Source organism: Cucumis melo, chromosome 4, assembly GCF_025177605.1.
Source record: "Cucumis melo cultivar AY chromosome 4, USDA_Cmelo_AY_1.0, whole genome shotgun sequence".
NCBI classification, from domain to species: Eukaryota; Viridiplantae; Streptophyta; class Magnoliopsida; order Cucurbitales; family Cucurbitaceae; genus Cucumis; species Cucumis melo.
In genome coordinates, this window is record NC_066860.1 from 30,336,712 (window position 1) to 30,361,447 (window position 24,736).

General features: G+C 28.9%; 1 protein-coding gene and 1 long non-coding RNA gene across 7 annotated transcripts; one reads left to right on the forward strand and one right to left on the reverse strand.

The window, feature by feature from the left end:
* The first annotated feature begins 138 nt into the window (after nt 1-138).
* On the forward strand, nt 139-8,947 carry LOC127149088 (uncharacterized). Of its 4 annotated transcripts, none has more exons than XR_007820378.1 (5): nt 139-450; nt 6,727-6,900; nt 7,849-7,933; nt 8,064-8,206; nt 8,586-8,947. It is a non-coding gene; the product is annotated as an uncharacterized LOC127149088 (long non-coding RNA). The 4 variants fall into 4 exon arrangements; XR_007820379.1 differs by having other exon boundaries at nt 140-450; nt 8,110-8,206; XR_007820381.1 differs by lacking the exon at nt 139-450 and adding an exon at nt 6,608-6,647.
* LOC127149087 (uncharacterized) lies at nt 1,197-6,619 on the reverse strand. 3 transcript variants are annotated; one of them, XM_051083982.1, is made up of 9 exons: nt 5,783-6,619; nt 4,860-4,928; nt 3,774-3,836; nt 2,924-3,066; nt 2,747-2,802; nt 2,574-2,673; nt 2,329-2,440; nt 1,774-1,983; nt 1,197-1,414 (listed from the first exon to the last, which is right to left on the reverse strand). In XM_051083982.1, the coding sequence occupies exons 1-6, from the start codon at nt 5,810-5,812 to the stop codon at nt 2,600-2,602; spliced, it is 435 nt and encodes a 144-aa protein (XP_050939939.1). In that variant the 5' UTR covers nt 5,813-6,619; the 3' UTR covers nt 1,197-1,414; nt 1,774-1,983; nt 2,329-2,440; nt 2,574-2,599. The 3 variants fall into 3 exon arrangements, 2 of the variants coding, with proteins under 2 accessions (XP_050939939.1, XP_050939940.1); XM_051083983.1 differs by having other exon boundaries at nt 2,546-2,673; XR_007820377.1 differs by lacking the exon at nt 4,860-4,928 and having other exon boundaries at nt 5,783-6,618.
* Nucleotides 8,948-24,736: the final 15,789 nt, after the last annotated feature.

The following is a 24,736-nucleotide window of genomic DNA, read 5'->3' on the forward strand; positions in this document are numbered from 1 at the left end:
TGGCCTTTAATATCGGTTGGAAAAAATGAAAAAAGAGCTTTAATGTCGTTTTTGAAAATGCGGATGTTTAATGTCGGTTTTAAGCCGACATTAAAGCTGGAGCTTTAATGTCGGTTTAAAACCGACATTAAACATCCTTGTTTTGAAAAGCGACATTAAAGCTCCTTTTTAATTTTAATTTTAATTTTTTATTTTATAAAAAATGACTTTCTCTCTCTTACTTTACTCTTTCTCAATCACCCACACGATTTCATCCTTCCAATTTCTTCTTCACTCCTCATTCTCATCTAACAATCTTCCCTTTCTTCTCCGAAGAGTCGCTGGCACCACCACCACCATCGTCCCTCGTGCCCAGCTCGTGCCCGCCACCACCGCCGTCACTCCTCACTTTCTTCAAACACTGATGTTGCTTTGGGGTTTTTTGCTTTGGGGTTGTCGACGAAAAGAATGGTAAGTTTGAATTGGGAATTTTGCTTACTCTTTCATCACTGTATGTTGCTTTATGTAAACTTAATTCTTTTGAAAGACTAATTTTCAGTTTCATGGGGTTTGCGGATACTGATTTATCACCAACATTTTCTTTTTTCTCAAAATGTGAAGCTGTGAGCATCAAACATGTTTGTTAATTTTCAGATTCTTGTTGCAGATCCGTTTTCTATGGCACCCCAAAAAGCACTTGAAAGTATTGGAAAAACATTGAGTCACTACAAGAATTTTGGCCTTTAATGTCGGTTTAAAACCGACATTAAAGGCCTTTAATGTCACTTGGCAACCGACATCTTTGTGAGCGTTATTAAAGGTCTTTAATGTCGGTTGGGCTTTAATGTCGGTTTAAAAACGACATTAAAGGCCTCTTTAATGTCGGTTTAAAAACGACATTAAAGGCCTTTAATGTCAGTTTTCAACCGACATCTTTGATGGTGTTATTGAAGCCCTTTAATGTCGGTTGGGCTTTAATGTCGGTTTAAAAACGACATTAAAGCCCTCTTTAATGTCGGTTTGTCAGTTTTCAACCGACATCTTTGATAGTGTTATTGAAGCTCTTTAATGTCGGTTGAACTTCGGTTTAAAACCGACATTAAAGCCTAGTTTTTTATTCATTTTTACAAATTTATTTTTATTTAATTGTTACATTATTGTCCTATAGACCGACATTGGGTCAATGTAGATAAATATGTTTTTCACACGCCAACAAATCAATGAAATTCATATTATGTTAGAAACTATAACATTTGTCTTTTACATTTGAATACACAAAATAAAATATTAATATTATGTTTATATATACATTCTACAATAGTACATGAAAAAAGATTCTAAAATCCTAAATGCCTTCTCAGTCTTCAATTTTCAACGGTCGCTTGACCATTTCTACACAATCGCTTAGCTTTCAACCCGATATCACTTCAATTATCTACAAACAATATCCAAATAAACCATTTATATGAATAACAAAGCTGTTTGAAGTACTGAAATTGCAGAAAAGGATGAAAAGTTCTTAATATTGCCCACAAAATGAATAATCAACATTTTTTTACATAACATTATTATGAAAACCAATATCAATCTATAAAGAAATAAGCAACATCAACACAATAAGTTGAAAAGTAAAGCTTATTGTAGTCCAACGTAAGCATAAGTAGCGCAAAGAAAAAATGTCCCTTACGTCACCAATGGAATTTCATTCCAAGTAAACATAAACATCATTAAAAATTAACTAAAATAATAAATAATAAACAAAACCAGAGAAAGAGAGGAAGAATCACAACTTACCAATAATCCCACCACCTGCTGTTTCGCCAGCAAGACTACCATTTCCATTACCACTGCCAAGTTCACAAGGGAGATTGGGATCACCATACGCAACACCGCCATTAATGAAGGTGCCATTATAGTATCCATCACCACCTTTCCCACCATGTCCACCACCTGCACCAAGACCATTTGCAAAAATTCGTCCTCTACCCACTCCACCGGTGCAGCCTGCACAACCAAGTACAAAACATGGTGAGTTGCAATAATGGAAAATTTTCCTCTTATGAATAACCAAACTTTCATCAAGAAAAGATGGAGACAATCACATACAATAACGAAAACCCACAAAGGATGCAAGATAAAACTAAGATACCAATTTAAATGGAAAAAAAGAAGAAGAAGAAAAACGATACATAGCCGAAGCACAACAGAAAACTTTAATTTATCTACAATAGTGTAATGTAATATGTTCAACCTTCAGTTGAGATGAAGCTGCGGTATATTAACAATTTTTCATTAAAACTACTTGAACCTGCCAGGTAAGAACAAAATAATTGGAAGAAAAATGCATACCAAGACCAGAAGCACTAATTGCACCAGATAGGTAAACAAATATATCCCTGACCCATGAAACAAGCCAAGCAATGTGGTCAATCTGCAGAAACAAATCTTCAACTCGACAAATCTGCAGAAACAAGCCAAGCAAACAAATATCAGATTAGACAATGAAAAGCATGTTCAGTGTAATGAATAAATCTAAAAAATAATATTCTCCACACAAGATAACTACTTAGTGGTCAATCTGGCTAATGAGACACCTGAAGAGTGAAGGGCAATGTGGAATTCACGTTACAATCTTCAGGGGGGTGAAGTAGTTCCGCTGGACAATCAGAAAGTTCACAGTAGAGCCGTGGTCTCCTGCAAATTTATAGAAAAGTTAGGGAAACAAAAACGAAATTACTGATCTACGATCATACATTAGAAAACTTACGTCTTATTGGCTTTTGAATCGTCCAAAGGTCCTCGGAGGAATGACTTAGGCCCAACCTTAATATTATCAAGTAGATATTCAACACTTGGTACAAACAAACAATAAAAAAAATGTGCATGCTCTTATATGTACGGTTTAAGCAAATTCTAAACAGTAAAGAAAGTTAATTCAGCTTACATAGATACTGAAAAACAATGATAGTATAAGACGTTGGCCTCAAGCAGAGATGTTGCCACAATTTCATTGTCTCCGCCGTCTATAAGTATTTTGGAATTCCACATTAAATGCATTTTCACAAACATGCGAAGGGCCCCGTATATCTGCCATATCAATGATAGCTCAGTCTTTCACATTTAAAAAAAATGATATATACATCTGTTTATTAACGGAAAAAGAAAAATAATTGACAAACATAACTCAGGCTCTGTAATCCACAATAACCAAGTACCAACCAATCAAAAACAAAGAAAATATGAAATTTTTTAGCCTATTGAAGTAGTAATGGGGACCGAAGAAAAGGATTAAAAACATCAAAATGCCCCAAAAAGTCGTTTTTCAGGCAAGCAACCTTAAAATCATCCACACAGTCTGCGACATCCTTCATAGCATAAAATCCACTAAGTAAAAAATTTAGCACAATTTAACTTTCTTACTTGCATGCTTTACAGACCAGGATGAAATAGACACAAACCTATGTATATTTAGAATTAGCATTGGATTTGAATGTAGAATTAATAAAATGCACAAAATACAGAAACCAATACTTGTGCATGCCCAAGTATGCATGGTCCCTATGGAATATTGCCATCTAAACTTATTGATAGATTAATCTTAAACATCAAGGATGATTCAAAAATCTACAAAATCTTAAAGCGCCCGTGAACTTCAAGTGTAACACTAGGGGTGTAAATTTCTCTATTACAAGCAACATGGAGATTAATAAATACCAAAAGTCTACGACAAGAAAATTAATTGTGGACTCTAAGAACACATTATTTCTCTCAACAGGAACACTGAATTAGCATACCTCTTTTGCAGCATCAATATTTTTGCAATCAAAGGTTGAATCGAAAACATACGCCATTGCACTCTACAATTTCCACCAATTTGAAGAAACATGTTATTTACATTGAGAAAACAAAAGTTACCTAACCAACCAAAAACAGAAGCCAATTGCTACCAGTCCATTCATGTTTGTCATGCTATAAAAAGAAAAAATTTCTAGTACAAACTTGAAATGACAATCACTATTGCATACAACCACAACTAGGTTGCTAAATCAAACTCAACCATATAAATTTCCCTATATTTTACAAAACCTATTAAGTAATCTTTCCTTAAATAATAAGATCTCACAAGCACCATAATGGACAATGATTTTGATAATGAAAAAAAGAACATGAACCAAGTATGGATACAAAAAAAAACATCACATTATAGTAAAACTCAACCAAGAATTAAAGTATACAAGGGTTCACCAAATAAAACTTCTAATAGCTTGCTCAAACTAATTTAAACTATTTCAGTAATCTCCCACAGACCCACCTCACCCCAGCCCACATTCAATCGATCGGTTAAATTTGTTTGCTCATACTACAAATATAAAGAGGGGAAAAATTCTATTGTACTTCACATTTCAACTACTCTGAATCTGACAAAGAGTTAAATACAATATGCAGTTAGCTAAAACAATCCCTTGAGCAAAAAACCCCCCAAAATTTCAAACCATACAAAGTAAATAAAACTAAAAAGAGAGACAAATGGGAAATCAGAAACGTTTTGACTTGTACTTGAAATGGAGTAGACAAGCCACCTGCAGACAACTCAAAATCTAAACAAACACTAGATTATGAAAGAAATTCTGCTTATTTAGAAAAGTAATAAAGAGAAGGATCACATCCACAGAGCACAAATGGTTGAATAGAACAGCATGTTACTTCAAACACTTATCACATTACTATCACCCAATCAAATCACCCAAAGCAAAAGTTAGGCACAAAAATTACTTATCTTTATGCAAAAGTGCTTCTTAATCCCAGTCAAATCACCTAGAGCTCTAAAAGCGATCATGATGAACACAAGAAATCTCAGGGAAAACATAGACTTTCTTCACCTCATTACTAGACCTTTGTCGGAGTTTCCATGGAAGATTATGACCACAACGATGAAGCTGCAGATTCTTCTACTTTGAAGAATATTCAAGTGGGTTAGTGGGGTTTTGAAGAAATTTTGAGTGTGCGAGTGGGGTATTTTCCCCCCTGTTTTTATCAATCATCTAAGACAAATTTTGAAGGAAATCAAACAAGTAAGTGGGGTTTTTTCTGTTTTGATTAAAACCCAGTTCAAACTTGGAAGAGAATTCATGTGTGTATGTGTGTTTCTTAAGAAATTTCAAATGGGTAAGTGAGTAAATGAATTTATTCACTGTTTTGAGAAAAATGAAGAGATCAGTAAGTAGGTTTCCTCCTAATTTTCCTAAACCCAAGTTCAAATGGATAAAAAAACCCAACTCAATTTTGTAAGAAAGCCTAATATTTAATAATAGCCTTTTTATTTAGCTATAATGAAGAACCAAAGCAAAATCTAAATATAGAAAATTACGTTCCAAATGAGCAAGCTAATGCCATATTGAGAACTTTTGTATGAAGAAATACATTGCTATTTAATTACTGATTTTCATAAACCAAGATTAGAATCTCTTTTCAACTAAGATTTGTGTTGTACTCCATTTCATTTAAATTCTAAAATTTAATTCTATCCTAGAAATTATTATTACATCCACTTTCCAGTATCAAATTTTAGCATTATTTTGAAATAAATTTAAGAACTACATAGCACATGAACTGTTCTTTTTTCTAACAAAATTGAGGTAAAGTTGATGATCATATAAATGTTTAAAACCAATTTTTCAATATAATAAATTTGAGGGGCAAAAAGAAAAACATGTGATTGCAAAAGGGCAGAATTATGCAAAAACCTACAATGGCAAAATACCTTTTTTTTCCTGGGAAAATACAAATTGCTACCACACTATACCTCCATTGATAGCTTTGGCTCGTACATCATTAACAGCAAGCAATTTGGTAGAACAGATGTTTCTATTTGTGTTTTTCTCTCTGGTTCCGGTTCCAGCGACGGAGTTTCTCACTCCTTTGACTGGTCCTCCTCCTCTGGACCCGCCAATGCGCCGTTGTTTTCGTCGTCGGGTCCGATGCCTTCATCCGTCGCTTTCTCTTCTTCTTCTTCTCTCTTCCCATCAACTTCAATTTCGGTTTCGTCTAAAACTGGTTTTGTCTCTGCTGATAATGATGGTGAATGGGGGTTTTCACCATTTTCGCCATTTTTGACAGAGGGAGAATGACGGTGAATCTAAACGTTTGCGACTAGGTAAATGTTGCTGAGATATTCCTCAAAAACATCGTAGCTAGTGAGCATATGTAAGATGCGCTTGAGATTACGAGAGTCACTGTCGGATGAAACTATATGAGGGAGGATCTCAGAGGCGAAGAGAGAAGAGTTGGAACTTCGCACCAATGGAGATCGAAGAGATGGAAAAGATGGAAGAAAAGGAGATGAAGATGGAGAAAGAGTAGATGCAAGATGGGGAGATGAGTGAGAGGGAGGAAGGGGGATGGAGGCGGCTGCAAATGGGTTAAAGAAAAAAGCATCAAAATACTAAACCTAAAGGAAGATATTAATTTATAAAATAAATAAATAAACATAGCTTTAATGTCGGTTTTAAACCGACATTAATCCTTCCTCTTTGATGTCAGTTTAAAACCGACATTAAACATCCGTATTTTAAAAATCGACATTAAACATCCATTTTCATTTTTTACAACCGACATTAAAGATCATATTTCTTCTAGTGAGTGTACAGTATGAGAGGTGGCAACCCAGGGTGGAGACCATTATGCCCAGAACTTTGTCTGATTTACTGTATTGCTAGTCTATATCCTAACTTGATGATGTGTATGCAGGCCCGTTATAAAGTTCAGCTGGATCCCACTGTGGAAGAGGTAAAAAAGCTTTGTAGTACATGTCGCAAGTATGCAAAGACTGAACGGGTTCTCTTCCATTATGTTTAAATATTAGTGTTGATCCACCTGATGTAATTAAGATTTCACCTTGTGCCAGAATGGAGTGCTGGATAGGTAGATATTTTACACCATTACTACTCTTTTTCTTGAACTTTTGCTTTTATTTGAGTTTTATGTGATTATCGTATTTCACTAAGGGTGCATTTGGTTGGGGGATTTTGGAGGGGGGAATGGGCACGGGCATTTGAAGCCTGTGTTTTTTTTCATGGTTTTGTTTTACTTTCCTAGGAAAATCATTTTCCAATGCATCCATAATGAAGTTGAAGTTGGATTTTCTTTTACCTTATAAAATGGTGGGTTTTAGAAAATTCCTTCCTTTTCAGTTACTCTTTTTCTTTGTCACTGATTTTTTAATCGATTACTTTCTTCTTCTTCAACTTTTGCTTCTTCTCCTCCTCCATGCTGCTGGCTTTTCTTGCCATCACTCTTCTTCCTTCTTCTTTGCCTTCACCTTTTCAAGGCCTTCTAGGGCTTCTTTTCTTTTTTCTACAAAAAAACGTCTGATGCAATCATTAAATCTATTTGTTTTTGTTTTATTTATTTTGAAGAATTTGAATGAGTTAAGTTTTAGATGTGATTTGATGACAAAACCTGGGCTTTATCTATTTCAAATGTCCTTCCTCATTTTCCTAACCAAAATCTCCAAATCTCCAAATCCAAATCCTTCCCCACTATTTTCTCACTGCTTGGATAAAATCACAGCCCCTGATGTAAATGCTTTTGCCAAGAACATGGGAAAGACAGCTATTACGTGGAAGTTAAATTTCTGATAACTACTTGCACAAATTAAAAAAAGAATCACAACTTTTCTATATGTAAATTGGAGATTTATTCCTAGAAAATTGGATACCATTGCCATTTAACCAAACACTATTTCCTTATATCCCAGGTATCATATTCCCCGACATTCTTAATTCCCTGGCATTTATAAAACCTTAAATCAAACGACCCCTAATTTTTTCATCTTAATGATTTTCTGTTTAACATCCCCTTACCTATTAGTGATCTGGATTCATGGTTGAAGACACCTTCCATTTACGTGTTCGACTGTTCTGCTGCTGGGATGATAGTCAATGCCTTCACTGAGGTATTTACTGTCTTCTATTTATTTTATCTGTACTAATTTATCATCATCAGGAGTGATATTTTTCATTTTCTTTTCATAAGATTCATGATGTTCATACTCTTAATTACATCAATATCATTCTTTTTTATAGCTTCACGATCCCTCTGGATCAACGAGGGACTGCATTTTGCTTGCAGCATGTGAATAACATGAAACTCTTCCCCAAAGAGCTGAATTTCCTGCAGATGTTTTTACCTCTTGCCTTACAACACCAATCAAGATGGCCTTGAGATGGTGAACTTATTCTCATTCATTTATCTTGAACAATGCCACTTTATATTCTGAAGTGTCTGAATCTTAGATATTAACTGGTTTCATTACTTTGTTTATGAAACACAGAAAAAATTCTTTTATGACCTACATTGTTGAATTCTTGAAGATTAGGTCTAATTTATAAATTCGAGAACTGTTAGTTTAGTTTTTCAACTGCCTGACCTATGTAGACTAGGGTAGGCTTTTCTCGAAATTGATATAACTGCATATATAAATCTTCAATGGAAAATAGCTAAAGGTTCAATATACCTATGAAAGAAATTCGAATTATTTGTTGTCAACTGTGGTGTGGTTTTTATAGTCATTTTTCTTAGCTGATTCTTGAGTGACTTGGTTTCAGGTTATTCGAGCTCGGTTGCTACAGTTCAGGAAGAGGAATGTCAAGCCCTTGCTGCATTTGGTGCCTGTTTCCAATATTAATAATTGTTTGAAGAAGCATTTTCGAGACCTTTAAAATGTCGTGATCTTTGAATTTATATAATTCTGTTTGGTTGCAATTAATTTTACAAGCGTGTTTTCATTGTTGGTGGAATCAGACTTGAATAATATTGGATTTATGTGCTTTAAGATATGAATGGGATTTATTGTTGCTTTAAGATATGAATGGGATTTATGTGCAAGTGCTAATAGCATTTTCATTGTTGGTGGAATCAGACTTGAATAATATGGTTTCCTACGTAATGTGACTTGTAGTTTCAAGTTTGTAGTTAATTTCACTTGTTGGATTCAATGTTGGTTTATAAAAAATGGACAATAATACAACAATTAAATAAATATAAATTTCTAAAAATGGACAAAAACAAGCCTTTGATGTCGGTTTTAAACTGACATTATTGGCCTCTTTAATGTCGGTTTTAAACCGACATTAAAGCCAAACCGACATTAAAGGGCTTCAATAACACTATCAAAGATGTCGGTTGAAAACCGACATTAAAGGCCTTTAATGTCGTTTTTAAACCGACATTAAAGAGGCCTTTAATGTCGTTTTTAAACCGACATTAAAGCCCAACCGACATTAAAGGCCTTTAATAACGCTCGCAAAGATGTCGGTTGTCAAGTGACATTAAAGGCCTTTAATGTCGGTTTTAAACCGACATTAAAGGCCTTTAATGTCGGTTTTAAACCGACATTAAAGGCCAAAATTCTTGTAGTGTGTATACTAAAAAGAAAGAAAATATGAAAATAATATTATAGCTCAAATATCATAAGTGCTATTAACTTTTGAGATTAGAGTTAAGTCCAAATGGAAAATCTACAACGATAAAACTAGTAAAAAGTATGATATAATATCATGAAATTAAAATAAGATTAATGGAAGTAAAGGTTGAATTACAAAAATAGAGGGAAAGTAAAATGATTAATCGGGGAAGTTAATTAAGAAATAAATTATAGAATGAACCGTAGTTATATAATGATATATATCATAGTGATATGGAATAAGAGGAGAGTTGGAATTACGTGTATTATTCATTCAAGTAATAAAATAATAAATAGAAAATAATGAGTGGAGCACCCAATAGAAAATAATAACAATAGTAATAAATGGAAATCTAATCACCTCCCAATGGTGTTGACGTTGCCATGTCTTTCAAAAATACACAATAAAAAATACCTACACAACCCTATCAATTACACGACAATTTCTAAACATCTTCGAGGTTTGAACTATCTTGAATATGTTATTTGACATTTTGAGTCATCAAACATATATATCATTTTATTTAGTCTTAATCTTTAAGCTCCTTTAATCTCCGGTCTTTGTATATATTTATCAAGCAATACATCACTTTTGAGTTCGATGCATGATCAAGGTTGTAAAATATGTGTTATATTATAGTTGAGATATTCGGATTCGTCAACGGACCCCATTATTCCTAATACATGTTGTTAAAAAAGTGATCAAACACATATGGTTCTCATTAAGTTATATCTTTCAAAAAGCACAATAAGAAACTTAATTTTTATTTTGAACACTCTAACCCATATCTACATCGATCTTTTATTGTATAATTTACTTTTTTTGTTCCTCAAGATAATAAACTAGTTTCAAATCTTCCTATTCGTAGATGATGTGTAGGTGTGTTAGCTAGAGAACTACGTAAATTTTGTATACATATTGATTTCTTATTTATTTATCAAATTTTATCGGGAGGTGTTTGATACGTCGAGAAATTATCAATCATTTTATACTTTATAGTAAATATAGGTAATATGACAAATTATATCTATACGATCCTTTTATGTTATGTGATCATCACACACACACACTCATTTGTCTTTTGTTTTCCTTTTTGGATTTCTTTTCAGCCCAAACTTTAGGATATATGATGACGTGAGTAAGCTATAGTACTCAACTTGCCAAACTTAATGGATCCTCCGACAGTGTTTTGTTTATTATTACAACAATGAATCTTCGTCATCTTTTCTTTAACCACCTTCACGATGATCTTCTTTTAAAATCTTTTCTTTTGAATCAATATCCAAAAATTTATTCTTCTTTTTAATTTTACTAAAGTGTGTGATGTCAACTTGAAAGAAATTAATTAGTTGTTATTCTGTCTCGTCAAAAATGGTCTATAAATATAATATTGTTATTATTATTTTTAAAAGACGAAACATAATAATCTATATCTACTAGAGAAAAGTATATAGCCCTTGGGACATTATTTTCTTGGTTACTAAAAGTATTTAAATGTACTAATTACAAGATTTTCTTTTTATTATCTAGTTGATATGAGAATTTTATCTATATCATCGCACTAATCATGACACTTACCTATACTATACTATATGTATTCAACTCAATTTCATGATTGTACTCATTCAATGTCAAGTTTGATTGTAAAAACTAAATTCAATATATAAATGTGACATGGAGTGCATGATTCAATAGATGTTCTAATGCAATTTTGTTTAAGATTAGAATATCATTTTAAAATGGGATAATCACAACAAAAGAAAAATGATCCATAAGTGTTTATATATAAAACTTTGAAAGTTGTCTTTTTTTTCTTTTCTAAATTTAAAAAAGCTATAAGATGACATACTCGAACTTCTGCACTTAAAGTGTAGATACATGCTTATATATATATACCTGTTAATTAATATAATCCGTCTTACTAAGTTGAGTTATATTGAATTAAAATTTGGAAGTGACAGTAGAAGATATGGGAAATAGTTCGTGGGACCATAAGGGGCAAACCATGTTGGATTTGTATGAGGCATGAGCTAGCAATATAATCCATGAGCATGTGTTGGGAACAATCATTGGAGTGTTGTTGTCTTTTTTCTTTGGGTAATTAGCCAAGTTGATTTTCTTGGACGGTAGGGTGTGTAAGATTCCACTAAAAATATAAATACATACGTTGGCTTCAACTTAGGGTTTTCTGATGTATGTGATCATCTCTATTTCTCTTAAAATTTGAAGTATAAAGTTGATCAGTTTTTGTTGTCCAAGATTTTCATGGGTCTTGTGTTGAATACAATCTAAGGGAGCGTTTGAAGATTTTCTATAGTAGAATTCTAGATGTGAAACCTTTTTTTTATCAATTGTTTATAAAGTGTAGAGGGTGCCACCTCGTTTTTTTTTTTTTTTACTATAAAGTATTACACAAAAAATAAACTTTGGGGATAAAATTGTTGGCCGATTTGAAATTTTAGACAAACCACACTATAACCTACATTTGATATAAAAAAACCTTAACTCAAAGTGAAAAAAAAAAGTGTGCACAAAATTAGACAAAAATAAATCAACCCAGGCCAAATTTCTTTTGACTAAGGTCTCATTAGTGAAGCTCCTTGGACAAAAGAAAAATGAATAGAGTCCTTCCAAGTCTCTCTAGACCGAAAAATTGAAATGAAGTGGTCTTTTGGTATTCATCCCTTAAATAATTCTACTTCCTTTAATTAGTTTTCTTTCTCTTGTTCCTTTTGATTTTAAATATATACAAGCAAACAATAATGATAATGATCTCAAGTATTAAAGATGTGTTTTTCAACGAACCCATTGGACGATTGCCATGTAAAATAAGACAACAAAAAGTAGGAACAAGTACTAGCTAAGATATGTGCACAAAATGACCAAGTAAACATGAATATGCTGATTTCATTCCTTGATCTATAACACAATTCAAAAAATGAAAAAGAAAAAATCACTTCGTAAAAGACACTTAAAACAACAAGAATAAAAAAAAAAAAAAAACTAGGTTAAAAACTAGGTATATGTCTTTTTGGATAGTGTTAGATATATGAAAACTATTATATTCTCTTCATTATATTCTTCTAACCATACATAGTTTAGTTCGTGAAAGTGGAAGTTAGGTTTAGGTTTCAATATTATTAGTCTCAAAATTTGTCATCCAAATCTAACATATATATATATATATATATATATATATATATATATATATATATATATATATATATATATATATATATATATATATATATCGGAATGAAGACAAAGTTTGGAACCTTATGTCCTCATCAAAATAATTATGCTCTATATTTTTACTTTACACACCAACAGAATAATATGAGGCTTTCAGTACTTCGCTGTAAAGGACAATTTAATGGACTCAAATTCTCATTCCAAATCAATAGCTCTTAAGAGGCCAAGTTGTGGCTTCATTTTGCTTCATTTTATTTTTCCCTTTTAGAATATATATCTATCACCAAAGACAAAATTAAATGACTAATTAAACTTCTTTGATTAGTCTTCAATGAATAAAAAAAAAAAAATTGTATGACTAATTAAAATTCTTTGATTAGTCTTATTTGTTTTAATGTTTATCGTACATATACGTGTTAGGTACAACAATTAACGAACTTTCTTTATGGCACATCTAAATTTTCAGCTGTCATTCTTATATATTATTGGAACATTAAACCTCTCTGAGTATATATTCTTATGCTCTAAGTCTCTTCCATCTTTCTTGATAAGAGCCAAGACATACCCTCTCTTTTATATATGGTATTATCATGTGTGGCCATGAGAAAGAGAGATACAGTAGATAAGTCTTTTGTTTCTTTGCGTAATTTCAACGAAAATTTGTCAAAGTGAATATAACTCTCAACCGTAAGTAAATCTTTTAATAAATACTCTTATATTCTTTGAGTGACTGTTTTTTACGGTATGCTATGTGGCAAAAGCGAAATCAAAAAAATTAATAAACGTCTATTTCGATTGGCTTGAAAAAAAATGTCATTCTTTCTTTGTGTAACGTATCTACTTTTTTATCTAATGAAGAATATATATTTGTGATATCGAATATATAATTCAACTGTAATTAATATGTACTTTTTTTCTGTTAAAGTCAAAGGTTCAAATTTCCGTATCCCACTTCTCTCTTTCGTACTAAAGAAAAATCATGATTCGAAAGATCTATATAGGTAAATGAATTGGAATTATTATATTGGAATATATTCTTTATGCTTGCAGGAACGATGATCGTACAAAATTTATTATATTGTTATATTCTCACCATTATTTTCTCCAATTCTACAAGCAATAATAACACATAAAGAGCATTAGGATCTATTATACCTATCAAATAAATTTAACATTGTTGATCATGCAAAGCCCAAGTGTGCATGTTTTACCCCTCTGTGAATTTTGGAATTAACAAAAATATATATAAAAGGACATCTTTGTTTGGACAAGGTTGGACGAAGATCATGCTTTTGAGAGATATTTGATATGCAACAAAGAGTGATCGAACAAAACCCTAATTAATTATATATAATCTATGTTTGTGCAATTTGATATAAAACATGACATGTTCTAGAGAAGAGAGAAGGTTTTGATAAATAAAATAATAATCAGAATATCATGAGCTCTAAGTCAACAAATAAATGTGAAAATATATATAGGTAGAAAAATTCATCTTTTGGGGCTGAAAATGAACCTCCATCTCTTTATAATTGTAAACACGTTTTTTAATATTAATTTCTATGGATGTTTCTTTTATAGATAGATATGATATGTTGATGTAATTAATTAATTAAGCCCTTTAATATGTTTGGAGATGAAATTCCTTTAGCTTAATAAAGTAGCTTTGTATGGAGTTGAATTTTTGTATTTATGACATTTTAAATCTTTGTACACCTAATAATTACTACTAATTTAAATTGTATTATATGTTGGTGATGTTGGTATATTTTAATGTAATGCTTTCAGCCAGACATCCAGAGTCATATTGAATTTTGAAGCTTTATTGTTTTTCAAAATTATCGTAAATAATATAAAATTACAAAAAAATATTTATAAAACATTATAAAAATTTTAGATCGTATTAAAATAGATGTTGATACACGACACTTTTTCTATCAATGTCGTTGATTAATATCGATAAAAGTTATAAATATTTAGCAATGTCTATTCTTATCTATCGTTAATAAAATCTAAAATTTCAATATTGTTATTGTTATTAATGTGGTTATTATATTGTTGTTATCGTCCAACAGACCTAGCGTGAAAACTTGCTTTACTTTTTACCGTAATTTCTTAACAATTTCAATTTTTGTTTTATGTTTATTTACTTTCGATCAATTTTTAATTATGGTTTTTCAACTTTGTTTTTTACTTTTTTTTTTTTTAATTTTAGTCCACTTTTTCTAAATCAAAAGGCAAGCTTTTTAAAAATAGTTTTTTTTTTAATCAAACTAAAGTTCCACGTCGATTAGATAAAAGAACATATAAAGATAACTATTTTCATTATTCAAAACATAATTTTTAAAACTTTATTTCATTTTTAATATTTTTGATAGAAAGTGAATAACTAAATTAATAAAAAAAGTTATAGTTAAAAGTAGTGTTCTAAACTTAAATGCCCTAAATCATTTTAGAACGAGAGAGCTTATTTTTATATTCTTTTCGTTAATTTTGTAGGATAACCATCTCGTTCATCCTTTTCTTTTTTTTTTTTTGTTTTGAAATTTACATTTGGTTTCTTTTTAATTTCATACTAATTTCGAAACTATTTTTCTTTATTAGGTTTTAAGATTTGGGTTGATTTTTCAAAATAATGGTGGACAATATGAATCAAATAAAGAAGAAACTTAACAATTAACAAACTATTCATAAATCTTTCCTTATCTTTCCAAAAATATTTTTTTTCAAAATGTTTTTAGTAAATAAAATACAATTTTTTTTAAAAAAAAATTGAAGGGTGAAACTTAATTTTAGTGACATAAAGCAGGTAGGTATATAAAAATATTGACCTGAAATAAGTATTGTATATTAATTCAATGCTTAACACATAGGGTTTCCCATTCTCTTACTAATTAGTTTTTCATTTTCAGTTGTGACTAATCCATCACTTTACTAATTTTCTACTTCTACATCATTTCTTTTGAGCCAATACTTTTACATGAATTAGTCTAATACTTTTATCATCATGTTTTACATATATGTGAAAAACATGCCCACATATCCATATGTGGCTCTTCCTATATTTTTTTAATGTAAATATATTTCTATTCTTAAATAAAAACGTGTTCTCCATTTAACAACGAGACAAGTAACTATATATACATATATGTTTCACCAAGATGATACATTAGATATGCTCGAGATTCTATCTCAAAATTTAATTGACGGTACGATGAGTAACTCACTTATCTCTTTTAAAAATTACGAGGTCACCTTATGCTTTTAACGTGCGCTATCGATATTTCTTTATAAAATATTTTCTTTTAGTTCAAAATTTTTGTTTTTAAAACCTAATATTTGTTAAAAACGGATTGTAACTCAACATAATTTATCATAAAAGAAATAATTCATATTGTAATTTTAAAAATCGCTCTTTATACTTTTTAGGGTGAGTCGTAGAAATAATCTATCCATTCAAGAATTTTGATATTTCATGGTGGGGACTTTTTTTTGACATTTTTAGTTTTTATTTTAAAAAACAAACTTGTTTACTCACTAATTATTTTCTTTAATCTATTTAAATTTGATTAAAATGTCCCTAAGTTAATGTTATTTCCTGCTAATTAATATCACCTTTTAACTTGTTGGATGAATGCTAGATGACATATAATATTAAATTTAAACTTCTCGGATTGGTATTAACGTTTAAACATAAGTTATCACAAATAAGACAATTTGTAATCAAATTATAATAATAAAGTTATTTCTTTTTAATTAATATTGATTATATTTCTCTCTACCTGTAAAGTCTTTAATAAAAATTTAAAGTATTGATATAAATATAATTTTATCAAAATTTAGTACTTTGAAATTTTGAAGAAGAACACTTTAGGTAATTTATTAATATTTTAGATTTAAGTACTTAAACATGTGTTGGGCCTCATAAAACTCCATTCTCCACTTGTATTAAAAAAACATAATGATGGGATATTGAAAATATTATTAATAACAAATAAAATGGCCCAAAAATATGAGTCAAAAATTATAATGACAGAGATTTCCAATTGCCCAAAATATTCACAGCACTTAGTGAACAATTTGGAAAATATAATGCACCACTCACCCACCAATTACCAACAACTCATATACAATAATAATACAAACAATAATGCATTTATATGTAGCAACCCATTTCATTCTTTAATGTATATATAATCTCAATGAAAATGAGCAAAGGACTACAATATATATATATATATTTATAATGATTTTAGTTGATCTTATAAGAAAAGTTCTTGCTTTCTGTTTTTTTTTTATTTTTATTTTTGATATCATAGTAGAACTATGGACTTTTTGAGATAATTAATAGTCTATGAATTGATAATTAGTATTCTAGAAACATCATAAGCAATGCAATATAATATAATGATGCCATTAATTATAACAAATGTATGGCTCCGTACGCATTGGTGATGTGAGCAACAGATAATCATAATCAATCTTAAATGCATTATATACATATTGGACCCATAAAAACCTATTAAGTCCCCTTTGATCGACTAAATATAACAATTAATTATATTTAACTTTGAATTATCTAATCAATTTTATTGATTAACTAGTTTCTAAATTAAAATAAAGACCATAATTTTAAATTATGGATGTTATTGTTAACATTTGAAAAAAAAAATCTAAACTTCTTCCCATTTCAACAAAGGATTAAGTTCGATAATGTGTGTGAATAATTATAAAATTTTTAGATTTTTTTTAAGAAAATCAACATCGAGGGAACAAGAGATTACCCACACCCAGATGTGTCAACCTAGTTTAACATCCTTATCACGTCCCTTTTTTTTTTTTTAGAAATTTAGAATGATAATAAACTTACCTCGTTCCTGAAATCATCGTACGACAAGTATTTATAAGGGTAGAGAACTTAAATCTTTACGATTATAATTTAAGAGTCAAATCAAGTTAATTCTAGAAAAAAAATGCTTGAATTAAAATTTTCAACTAACACTTTTTTATTTTTAAGATATCATAAAATTTAGCTTTAAGTTTTGAGAACATAAGTGGAAATGAAACAACAAAATCTAAAAATTTATGAATGGATGTTTTATATTTTAAGCATACAAAAACAAACTATTTTTACAATAGCATTATCTAAAATAGATAATGGTAAAATTTCATGTAAATAGTTGGAAGAAAATTTACATAATCGAATGACAATAAGTATTAAAGAATTTTGTGACAAAGATGTTATGATTATCCTATTGCAATTAACCAAAGTACTAAAGAATAATATTGTAATTAAATAATTAGGCCTATAGAAGGCTTTAATCATCCTCTTTTGTGTCTAATATAACATAGAAAATTCCTCCTTGGCCACCTCATTTATTATTCTATGCCTTTTGGTCTCTCTCATCTACTCCACATAAAAGAAATTAAATTAATTAATCAAACCATCATTTCATGTTCTTAATTTTTAACTATATGTTCGATCTAAACATCTCTTAAAATTTATATTAATTACGATATAATATTCTCAATTAAACTAATTACAAATTAATTTAAAACCCTAAATAATTTTCTAAAACATGTGGTTTAATTTCCTCTAAGTAAATTATAATTTAAAACAACAACACACTGTCATCCACTATATTATATACTTACCACAAAGGCTAATTCTTTCCTTTATTTCCAAAATAATCCAAGAGGTTTTCGAAAGCAACACGTTCATATGCCTTTGAAATGGGCTTAGTCATGAGCACTACCAAAAATTAAAAGAAGAAAAAAACCAAATTTTCATATTTCACAATTTAACCCTCCTTTGATGATTTGTTATAATATAGTTTTTTTTTTTTTTCTTTTTATACTTTTTAGTTGAGATATAGACTCGGATTAATTCGGATAAAAGTTTTTTAACTTTTTTTTTTCATCACATATCTAAATTATAGATCTTTGTGAATAAAATTTTGTGAAAAATGATTTAAAAGATAATTTAATTTAAAGACTATGGGGTTTTTAAAAGAGTCCAACTTTAATTAAGCTTTAAAACGAGGCCACCAAATACAAAAAAGTTGCTTTTGGGTTGCGACAAATGATATTTGGTACATAAAGACCATATCTGATTTTGCTTTGAAGGGTTTGGTTTTGGCCTTTTGGGGGATATGAAGAAGAAATTAGTAATCTTTATTTTATTTTATTTCTTTTCACCAACCCATGTTTGAGTAACCGACAAATTAAACGGGGTCGACTCTTCGCATCCCACTTCATTTACTTTTGTCCAACTTTTGTGTCATCTAATCATTATATATATATATCTATATATCTATATAGTTTGTACACTTTATTAATTATGTATTCCTTTTTTTTTTTTTTTAATTGAAATTTGAAAATAAGTTTTGTGTATGTTTTGTTTTGCTGTCTCTAGCTGTTGTACTTCTTCTCTCAATGTATCTCTAGCCACCACATTTCTCATATAATAATATACTACTTGTTGATCTCTAAATTTAGAAAGGGGAAGTGACATGCCCTTTAATGTGATATAAGGGTAAATTTATATTTGAGGAAAGAAGATATATATATATATATATATATATATATATATATATATATATATAAACATGCAAATTAGATAATGTACTTCTATGAAGTATATAGGACACGAACAATCTTATGTTTAAGTTTGATGGTTCTAGTCTTCTTTTGATTAGTGTTTTCCTCTTGCTCTTCACAATTCTTTTATTTTTCTTTTTAAGCTCTCTTTATGAATTTTTTGTATGTTTTTTCCAAATATAATTTAAAATGTCCCAATGATTTACTATTTTTTTATCTTTTAAGAGACTTGAGTTTTTGGTTAAGTTTAGAAATAAAAAAACAAATTTGTTAATAGTTCTTTCACAAATAAAAAAATTGACAAAAAATAAAATTTGTTATATTAATTTTTCTATGAAGTGCAAGAGTTTTGTTTTTATTTTTTCTAATTTTTCATTTAAGTTAAAGTGACATTTTTTTTTTTAGTTTTCGAAAACATTAGTAGAAAAAAGTTTACTGTAAAATTATTTATGAGTTGAATTTCCAAAAATTGAAAGTAAAAAATAAAATAGTTTCATAGTAGAAATAAAATAGTTATTATTATAAGATGTTTTTTCATGAAATAAATTTGATTACTAACTGTTTTTTTGTATACTAAGAAGGAAAGGATATGATTTCTCTTCCTTCTTTAGATGGTTGGATATATTTAAGATCCATAGATGGGTAAAGTTGGGCTTGGGCTTAGCCATCAAAAGCCTCCATAAAGCCCACAAGACTTCACAATTAGATGGCCCATTTTATACCTTCCATTCAACACTTTTACACGATAATTTATGGGATAATTATAACAGGTAACAATTTTTAGAATAATTATTACGTATATAGCAATATTTATAAAAAATTATAAATATAGCAAAATTTATCAATGATAGACTTCTATCGTTGATAGACTCTTATGGTTTATCAGTGATAGACCAACATTTGCTACATGATCTATCAGTGATAGACTTCTATCATTAATAGATTTTGACAGATTTTGCTATATTTACAATTTTTTTAGATGTTGCTATGTACTTAATTATTTTGAATATAATTGCTATATTTGCAACTATCCCTAATTTCTTTCCTATTGTCTTGTATTTTGAATTATTTCGTTAAAAAAAATTAGCTTTAATTTTTCAATCAATTTAATCTTTTCTCTATTAGTCCAAATTCCAAAGTATTTACTTACTTTTTATTAACTCAATTTTCAATTAGTTTGCTTTTATTATTTTTTTAATTTCACTTGATATTTATTTAATGTAAAAGTATTTCAAATTAAGGTAAAGATTTCTTTCTTTTCTCTTAGTATGTTTTCAGGTTGAAAATCTCAATCACTTCTCCATCACATATATTAAAGTTTATTTAATTTTCGAGAATTTTTACAAATATATTATAAAAAAAATATATGTATATATTGTTCGATATACAAGACAATATATTGTACAAATTAACTTGTTCTGTACTTATCAATTATATATTTGATTTGTTTTTAGAACATTATAATATTATATCAAATATATTGTGTTGCATGTAATCAAATATATTTCGTTTTCTCTTTCAAAGTTAGTCTTTCCTTGACAAAAAAGTGAATAGAGAAACTATTAAAAGAAAGAAACATAGATTCATTGAAATTATTCAATATTTAATTAACTTTTTAAATGAGTGACTTTTAAGTTAGTTTCATTAATTTGCATATAATTTATGGATAAAAGATCCATTTATACCCCAAATAATATTGTAGGTTGATTAATAAGTGCAACCCTAATCTAGGTTATATATTAATGAAACTCTTTAGTCTTTTTATCGATATGTGAAAATATATGAGGTAGGAGATTTGCAAACATGTAAGACCCTTTTAATCTAGAATATAAAAAATTTAAAAATAAAATTCATTTATCTTGAATCTATGAATATCACGAAAAATAAATCAAAACACCACCAACATTTTATCATTTTATAGATGTCAGTTAAACTATGTTCGTTAAATTTGCAATTTAAAATTGATACATTTATTTCCTCCCAGTGAATCTTTAGGTTTAGGTTTAGATTATAATAATTATGGAATGTGATTTCTTTCCCACCATTTAATTTTTAACAATTACAACTAATGGATGATTATCAATTAATTTAATTAATATCTATTTATTGAAATTGGATAAGTTGATTAATCATGTCATCAAGTGTTGGGAAGTACATTCATTATTAGACATAAATATCATTGTAGAAAAAGTTTTGATTTACATGTTAGCTTCTCATCAAATTGTATAATTATAGTTTATCACTTATCATTATGAAAAAGTTTGAAATTAGATGTTACCCATTTATTGTTTGCTAGTAAGGAACTTTTAAGCATTATATATATAAAATCTACGGAATAAATATTTAATAACATATCAAATAATTAATAAAGATATAGTAGATAGCATGGAGTGTATGAACCTTTTTTATATAAAAAGAAGTTGAATGACCTATTAATCAAAATACTCGATTAGTTAAGAATTCGTTTGGATTGACTTAAGAGAAAAAAATATTTTTCAAGAAACTCATTTTAAAAATTGTTTAAAATACACTTAAAACAATCATTCAAACTCTATCTTTTTACTACCCCTCCAATGGAATTCTCTGTTCCCGGCGACTTTGTTCCTCACCTTCCTCATCTCTCTTTTCCTTTTCCTTTTCCTTCGCTTCTTAGCTTCATCTAAGAAAAATTATCAAAGAAAAAGGTTAAATATATATAATATGTTACATCAAGAAATGTATCGAGAAATTAGAGGAAAGTGAAAAAGTGTCAACATTGTAAAGAAATAAATACCATAGTTTGACAATATTGATCTATTAGATGCATTGTTGAAAATTGTTTAGAAATAACTATACCATTAGCCATATATAAGTAGGTGTACTCGAGAATTCTCACCAAGTGGACACACCTTCTTAACACCAATCTTATCATCCCTTCAAAATATATTCGATAACGACAAAGAACTACGTAGTGAAGTCCCAAAAAGAAGCGCTAGAGATAAGCCCAAAAGAATATCAAACCAATATTTTGTTGGAAAAACAAACGTTGACCATTGTTGTTGTACCGTGTCGAACCACTGCTTTGAAAGCAAAATTCGGCACGACCTTGGTGCTAAATCGCATATGTCAGATTGCTCCTCACGGTTAACACAACTTCCAAACTCTAGCGTGCACTCGTAAGAGTTAGGAATATAATCAGAAGGAAAAACGCTCAAAGAAAAAAATTAGGGTTTTCTTTTGCTGAGAAGGAAAAAGATCACCAAAAAAATTTCATTAAACATATATATATATATATATATATAAAAGAATTACGGTTTTTGAGTTATAAAATATATTAAATAATAACAATTATTAATTTCCAACTCTTATAAAATAGTACAATGATAGTCATTCCCAATATATTTAAGGGTTAAAATTGGACCTTTGATTCATATTATTGTTTGAATTTGTAACAATTGCAAGTTTGAAGAGATTAATTTTTATAATTTAAAGGTTGAATTTATAGAATTGTTAAAAGTTTGTGGGTCACAAGTTTAGCACTTGTGTATAAATTTGAGGTTTGATTTCTATTCACATAGTTTCAACTTCCACTATAAATATATATAGGTTTTTGGAATTTGTCCAAAAAGCTATAAATCGTACACCTTAAATCTCGAGTTTGTATCGATTAAAATTTTAATCTATTTAGTAATGGTACTTTGATAATGTTTTTGTTTTTGTTCATGTTTCATTCCTATATTTTAAAAAAACATTTGTACGATAACTATTTTTTGTTAATTTTCCTAAATTTTAAATATGTTTCTTAAAAAACAAATCAAATTTAAAATCAATTTTTAAAAATTAAAAAAATGAAGTTTTTCAAAAATTGAATTTAGGATGTGAATTTTAAGAAAAGTGCTCGAATGTATTTCAACCTACTATATATCTATTTTTGTTACTCTAATTTACAACGAATTTTTACGTGAATAGAACAATTCACACAATTTAAATTGTAAGAGCTAGGTTGTTGATAGGACTTAGGAGTAATGTAGATAATGCCTTTCCAAATTCCAAGAAATGAAAAACATACATCGTAAAACTTCATCGATTAGTAAAACAAATAACTCATGTGTGTACCGAGTTCTTGTTTATTATCTTAAATTATTCCTTTTTTTTTCCTCAAATTTTGGTTTTTTTTTTTTTTTTTTTTTGTTAAAAATAAAAGTCCTAAAATGTTAATAACAAATCAGCAAAAGTAATTAGGTGAATAATTAGTGGGATTTGTAAACTTGAAATTTCGAAAAACGTAAAGTAAAATTAAATGAGGTAGGTAGGTATTAAGGTTGGTTTAGAAAATGATAACATCTGTTTTCCTTTAGTACACATGCAAATGAAAAATTCGTTGGAAGAGTCAATTGTTTAAGTCTTTAAGATATTAATTTATATGGATTTTATAAACCAATGGCTACTATAACTTTGTCATCTTTTTTTCTTTTCTAAATTTGTCACCTGATAATTTTACTTTAGTTTTTAAATTTATGTGATTAGAAAGAATTGATTAAGTATTACTCGGATTTAGAACTACCCTTTTCATACACACAAGACGTGTGAGCTATAGCTCGTTCATACGACTAAATTTGTTAAGTTTCAAAATTCAACAACAAAGATTTCTTTTTATTATTTTCTTTCTCTATTTTTTCAACACAAAATAATAGAAGAGAAGTTATTTAAAAAAAAACCATAAAAATATCTTTAAATATAGTAAAATGAAACAAAATATTTTTTTTTTTGTCATTTTACTAAATTTGTAAATAAATTAGGTATTTTATGGAGAAGACTTCATATAATAGAAAATTATAGAACTACATTGCAATTTTTCTCCCTCTTATTTTTATTTTAATTTTTGAAAAGAATACTTCATTAATTAAGCGAGAAAGGGAGTAGTTAGAATGAAAGCTAGCCAAAATCAAATGAGAGAGATTAACTCGAAAGTCTTCTATGAATAAGTGATAAAAGAAGTATTATATACATAAGTACAATTAAGTATTTAATTCGGAAAGATTAGCTTTTGAGTCAATAGACACTTGTAGGTATAATCAAAGAGTCTTGGATAATGTTGTTTGGAGATAGTGCATGTCATGGAGTACTTGTATATCTATGATTTCATCGGCAAATTTTGGAACGATTGATATGGATTTCTTTAGGGTTCTTTCTTATCCCAAGTTTAAAAGTCCATTGGCCTTGTACCAACTAAATCTATTGAATAGAGAGTAGGAGAAAAGAAAAAAAAATCATGTTCATGTTTATGCTTATATTTAAGATCATTTTTCTTTACTTCCAAATCCAAAAATCAATTTTTTTAACTTCATTTCATACAAAATTAATTTTTTAAAATTAAACTATTTCCAAGCTAAGGATTTCTTTTTGAAATGTAAATTTTGGGGCTTCCAAACAAACCAAGCAAGTTTTGGTAGCTCCCTTTAACAATTTGTTTCTTTTTAAATTGAGATTATTATTTTCTCCAATTTTTAAAATCATTTTAT